The sequence below is a fragment of the Etheostoma spectabile genome, chromosome 10 (genome assembly GCF_008692095.1).
Source record: "Etheostoma spectabile isolate EspeVRDwgs_2016 chromosome 10, UIUC_Espe_1.0, whole genome shotgun sequence".
NCBI lineage: Eukaryota > Metazoa > Chordata > Actinopteri > Perciformes > Percidae > Etheostoma > Etheostoma spectabile.
Window position 1 is genome coordinate 24859571 of NC_045742.1, and position 6272 is coordinate 24865842.

The 6272-nt window shown below is 38.1% G+C and overlaps 1 protein-coding gene across 3 annotated transcripts in view; it reads right to left on the reverse strand.

Moving 5' to 3' along the window:
- Positions 1-1691: 1691 nt before the first annotated feature.
- piezo1 (piezo type mechanosensitive ion channel component 1 (Er blood group)) overlaps positions 1692-6272 on the reverse strand; it is a 134191-nt gene continuing 129610 nt past the window's right edge. For all 3 annotated transcript variants that reach the window (XM_032527470.1, XM_032527469.1, XM_032527468.1), the window contains exons 49-54: positions 6050-6222; positions 5447-5569; positions 5279-5358; positions 4790-4979; positions 4434-4575; positions 1692-3822 (exon numbers count right to left, since the gene is read on the reverse strand). In XM_032527470.1, the coding sequence (XP_032383361.1) occupies positions 3694-3822; positions 4434-4575; positions 4790-4979; positions 5279-5358; positions 5447-5569; positions 6050-6222 (837 nt within the window). In that variant the 3' untranslated portion in view covers positions 1692-3693. The remainder of the gene's footprint in view (positions 3823-4433; positions 4576-4789; positions 4980-5278; positions 5359-5446; positions 5570-6049; positions 6223-6272) is intronic.

Below are 6272 nucleotides of genomic sequence, written 5' to 3' on the forward strand. Positions count from 1 at the left end.
GTCACTGTCTCATTTACGAAATGTGGGCCATTATCACTATAAAATGATTCTTGGGATGCCATACTGTGGAATTACTGTTTTAGCGAGTGTTTTGGCTACAGTGATGGCATCTGCTTTTCGTGAGGGTGCTTTTATTACCCATTTAGAGAAGGAATCTACCAGGACTAAACAGTACTTGTAAGTACCACTTCGGTTTAGCTCTATGAAATCCATGTGTAGGATCTCGAACGGGTGTGACCCCTGTGGACATTTCCCTCTCTTTGGTCTTACATTTCCCTGTGGATTATGCCTGCAACAGAGAAAACCTGTTGTACAGCTTACACAAGAAAACCACTCCATGAGTAGAGCTAACACTACTTAAGATAAGAGTCAGCATTTAAATTAAATATATTTTGACAAGAGACCGAACAGGGGAAACAGACATGCTGTCTGTAAACACCAGTTTAAAACTGCTAGTAGGTGGTCCATCAGCTAAGATCAAACATTAACTTTAAAGCTTTAGTTTGTAACTTTTTGATAATAATGAACGGCCATTACACACAAGCTATTGCCAAATGAGTTGCTACAAAGTTAATTAACTTTCTCTGTATTTCTCAGTATAATCATGTTCATAAGATTGTGGCGTCCAGTGACTTTACCGCACAGAAACTCGAGTGAAGATAATAAACTCTTCTGAAGAGCCCATGTTTTCTTAATCCCACCTGGCTACTAGCAATTACATGGAGGAGGGGGGCGGGCGGTACGCAGTCACGGAAGGCTTGTATCATGTGGACGTGCCATTAGTGACAGTATCAGTGTTGATGTCATTAGTTAGAATTCTTTATGGGGACGGCAGACAGTACGCACTATAGCTTTTAATGCTTAAGTTGTGAAATGGCTTCTGTGGCTCTGGACATACACAGTTGAAGAAATGGATAAAGAGACTTCCATGCAGACCAGATTCAATCTTGCAGAGACGGAGAGCGTAAGTTGGAGTGTAGGCGTGTGGGAGCAGGAGCAACTTTAGATAAGTATTCTGAGTAATTATTTTGTCATTTTGACTGTATGCCTCCACGTCCCATCCTGCGATCTTCTCCTGACTATAAGGTAATTTATCAATTGTGTGACAGAAAGTCGCGTGGTTATGACAATCTTTAGCCTATTTTTATAAAAAAACGGCTGCTACAGGGCCATAACGTGAGATATATTGTTTTTCTTTAGAAATAAACAATGGACATAATAATAATAGAGTCTTTAAACACTTCAGATGTAGCGTTGCTCGCTGTCAAAGAGCGGCAAAAATGAATGGCAGTTAATGGGATGCTAGCAGAAGGCTTGTTAGCCTATGAACCTCTTCATAGGAGGTACGCTTATTGGATCCGCGCTTACACACTTGGCTCTGGACTGTGATGAAATAACCCTGAAAATGTCATCAGGCTGCAGCAGGGATACACAACCTGATCAATGCATCCTATGAGCATGCAGGTATGGTGCAATGTGTACATATTGTCCATTCTGTTTTAAGTCCTTATCTTTCCTAACCTTGAACAAAATGTAAGATTTTCTTTAAGTTGTTTGGAGAAAAGTTTTTTCTGAGCTCAGGAAAACTCACAGTGGTCAAAGTTGATGTAAATGTTAATTTCAGAATCATCAGTAGAACTCTTTGTCATTGCACTTTCCTGTAGACATTTTGAAGACAAACGGCAGGCCAGTTACAAAAGACAGACGTGGTTTATTAGCTCCAGTTTCTCTACAGCTTAGTGAGGAAAGCTGTCACAGTGGACGTTTTCACAGTCATCAGCTGGTATCAGCCACTTTGATTTCTTTACATGATTATTTCTCTTCTGATGCGTTCTCTCTGAAAGGATACAGCAACAAACATCTCAAAGTTTAGAAAAGGTTGATTTTTGGGTATTTTTAAGAGCGTAGATACAAAAAGAATATCTCCACTTTCAGGTAGAAAATAAAACTGCAGTGTGCTGTCTGGAACATCAAAAACCTATTTCTTTAGGACAATACAGTGGCCCTGAGAGCTCAACGCACAGCAAATTAAGAAAACACATGCAAATAGACCAAAAACAAGCAAATGTTATAAAAAAACATCATCAATTTGATGTATTTGCTACTCAAATACAGAAACACGCTTCAAGAAGACTAAAAACTGAGCAGGAGTGGGTAACACACACAGCAGGCTAACATTAGGGTTTTCTCAAGTCCCTGATAATAAGCAAGTTAAACCAAACACTTTTCTTTATCAGATAACAATTAAGTAACTTCTGCCGATTCTTTCATTACAAATTCTTTATTTCTTTATCTTTTAGTAAATTCCTCTTTGAATAATGTTTAATCAACACCTAACTTTACTCTGTTTACAGCAGACTCTCCACTCACATGTCACTGAGTTCTACTCCCACCTGTCCCTTACAAAACAATGACAGGTAGCCTAACTAAAATTACTCTTAGGCTAAGGGGTCATGAAATAGCAACTTAAATGTTACACATGTAACTATAGAAATAAAAAAATACTTAAGGTGCTATTAATTATGGTGAAATAATTATTGTATTTAATAATAAAACCTTCCTACTCAAATTCTTACTCCATATGTAGGCCATTTCTTTCAACAGTATAACAACATAAATTAGTACGGTAAACTTAAGTAATGAATTAAACGCAAAATGTAATGGATACAGTAACTACGTACCATTAATTAAACCATTTGTAATTTATTTTTGTCCTTAAATGTTAATTGGTGACAATTCTGATATTAACTCTAGCCAGCTAACATAACATTAGCCCGTTTAACACTTAATTGTGTGTATTTTGTCCGATTGATTTAATTGGCAGGCTAATAATATTCAAAATAATGATGCTAGATTAAGAGCAGGCATCTGCAATAATATTTAAATCATGCTATCCATGTCAAAATAAACCAAAACAAAACTTCATAAGCCAAAAATCATGGCAACAACAAGCTTGTCCCAGCCATCTTCACCCCATGTCCCCTTTCTGTTTTTATTTCAGCATGTTTTCTTAATTTGCTGTGCTCTCAGGGCCATCATAAACAATGGGTTTGATGGGCTTTTGGTCTGTAATATAACCTAAAATTACCTTTTAAATCGGACCTGTTTGTCAAACCTTGGTTCATGATGTAAAGACAAACAAACATGGCTGCTGCACACACAATCATTTTACAGGAATTTTGATTGACAGCATGGCATGTTTTCAAATCAATCAGCATACTAATACAGTAACTGTAGACGGTTTAACCAATCAGTTTCAGGTCTCAGTCACTCCACCTGGGTGGCTCCAATTCACAGAGGTCAGAAATGAAGTATCTCATGTGTTTGACCTTTAATCTCTGACCATTAACACAGCTAATTTTGACTTCCAGGGAAGTCATGTCCAAAACCTGCAGGACAGACATCCAGCTGCTAGCCATACCACTCACAGTGGGACTGCAATTCAATAGTCTGTAGTGTAAGGTGGTTTGATGAAAGTGCTCAGGCAGATCTGAAGATGCAACAGCAACAGGAGATGTTTCATACAGTGTGTCTATTAGTGTACAACTCCTTCTATGGGACTCCTTGTCTGTAAGGCAATGTCCACTCTGGTAAGGAGGGTTCTCAAGAAGCCTTCCTTGTGCTGTCCCCTGGACATCTTTGCAGTGAGCTTCAGATATCACTAACACCTAACATGATTAGTCAGTCTATATGTCAGTGTCTGTCTTGGTCTTGGCTGTGCATGTCTCTGGTCCATTTGATCATAGTCTCTGGAGATCGATAGAGGAAGATCAGTTTGGAGTAAAGTTCCTCTTCCAGTTCCAGCTCTCCTGTCTCACGCACCTGAATCACACAGACACATTTCAGTTTGTGAAAAGGATTACAAAGACATGATTTGCCAGGACACTTGGACTAGGGATGTAATGATACACTAAACTAACGATTTAATGCAATTCACAATTTAAAAATCAGGATACAATTTTTTAAACAAAATAAAATGACCGAATAATATTCCTTTATATAAATTATGCAAAACAATAGATGTGTCCTCTTAACAAAAGCGCAATTAAAATTTTATTTTAAATAACAAACCCCACATCAAAATGACTAAAAAATAAAAATTAAATTTTTCAAATAAATAAACTGTCAAACAAGTGAAATGAAAAGTAGATTATGCCCTAGGCCATTTAGAAATTGCATCTCGATAAAACATTTTTCACAACTGGTTGTAAACATTTATATTGATTTTTAACTGATTCACGATGCATTGTTACATCTCTACTGTGGACGCATTATTTCAGCGTTACACGAGAATATTCCATATTTCTTGTCTTAATAACTTCTTATTTAAATTTGAAAAACTTATTTTACCCAATCTCTGATATGTGTGTGCATGAGTACAGTAAATGCATGTACAGAATGTATGTGTTAGTATGCACACACTGTACACTAACCAGAAAGATGTCTGTGCAGAGCTTCAGGATGCGGTCCACACAGGGCAGCTCCTCAAACATGATGGAGTGGGAGATCTCACTGAAGAAGCCCCGCACAAACTTCCCAATGACTAAGACCACAGACACATACAGACCCATGATCCTGGAAGGACAGAAAAGCAAATGAAATGAGAAGAAAATAATATTTACATTCAAAAAGTGTGAAAAAACAAACAAATCACAAACTGTTATGTTTAAAAATATTTAATGTGCAGAAGGGAACAGTATGGATTTATAATCCATTTATGGATGTTTTAATGAATGTTAAAACTGTATATATCCAACTCATGTGATCTTTGCAAGTGTAGGTTCCTTACCCATATCCAGCCAGGAAACCCAGGCTGGGTGGACTGACTTTATCATTGAATATAACCATGGGCAGAACCCCACAGGAGGGGGGGGCACAGCCCGCAATGGCAATGTTCCACCACTCCTGGTTCCCACTGCCATTCAGTGACTTGTCACTCATCAGTGACAGGGTTATATTCAGGTAACCGTCTTCATTACCTACAAGACAGCCAATCAGCTGTGTTAATTAACAGACACCTTGAGGTGTGGATAGCAAATGCTGGTTTCCAGTCTGGTCGCTATGCTGCCGTGTAACCGCCTAAAAAGACACTTTATCAGCATGGTGGTGGTGTAGTTGTTGTAAGACACTAAGTTGGTCAAATTAAAGGTACTCTAAGCAATGTCATGCATTTTTTAAGGTACAACCTGCCATGACTAATGTAATGATTTTGCTTGTAATATTTTTAATTTCATGAAAAAAACTTATATTGCATGCATTTTAAGTGATAAACTCTGACCTTTATATAGTTGAGTAACTGGTTTGGCCTCAGCTCCATTGGGGGCACGGATGTAGTTAGGAAACATACTAGGAACATGCCTGGGAAAGAGACATGACACCAACTATAGGTAACTAAAACACAAAACACTTGTATAGACATTAACACCCTTCCAGAGAGGAAACCTACACAGGCTCAGTGCGATTGCCAACCAGTAGTGAGGCCAGATCTGCTCTGACTGGGTTCCCGGGTTCCAGGTCTATGGAGTGTTTGTCAAATGTGTGTTCTACCGTCCCTCCTTTACCTAGGTCCCTGTCAGAGACAGAAACATTAAGACAGAAAGAGAGACAGACATAGAGAGAGAGAGACATAATTAGCCTCAGATAAAAAGATACATCACATACACACCCATTGATATTACTGACAAAGCAGACTAACTGCGTGACAGAGAGGAAAACAAATATTTAAAATAAAAACGTGCCATCCATAGTATCCATATAATGTCTTGTATTATTTCATAGGACAATTGTAATTTCACTCTTAAAGTGGTTTGTATTAGCTACAGCCTATTTTCAGGCCTGTATCATAAATTAATCAGCAAAAACGTTTAGCCTTAGACTGGTGCCACAAAAAAAGCCATGTTGTAACCTAATTTAAAGAGCCCCAATAATATTTTTATGGATTTTTCCGTCTTAAAGTGTGTTATATAATTTTGTGTATGCAAGTTTGGCAATAATTATGCATAACCTCTAGTATAGTGCGATTTTTTTATTAGGAGAGCAAAGGTCTTACCTCTGGAAAGTCCAGGCTAGACGTAGTGTTAAGTCAACATGACTTCCAAGTAGTTCTTTAATGACTTCCTGTCTGCTGGGAGGGCTGATCCTCCATACCGATCCTGAACTCCCTTCTATCATGGCGGTCACGATATCCTCGTAGCTGTAGAGCGTGATAAACTGCATGGCTACCTAGGTGCACAAACACATGAAATTATGCATGAAAAACAGTTACATGAAGA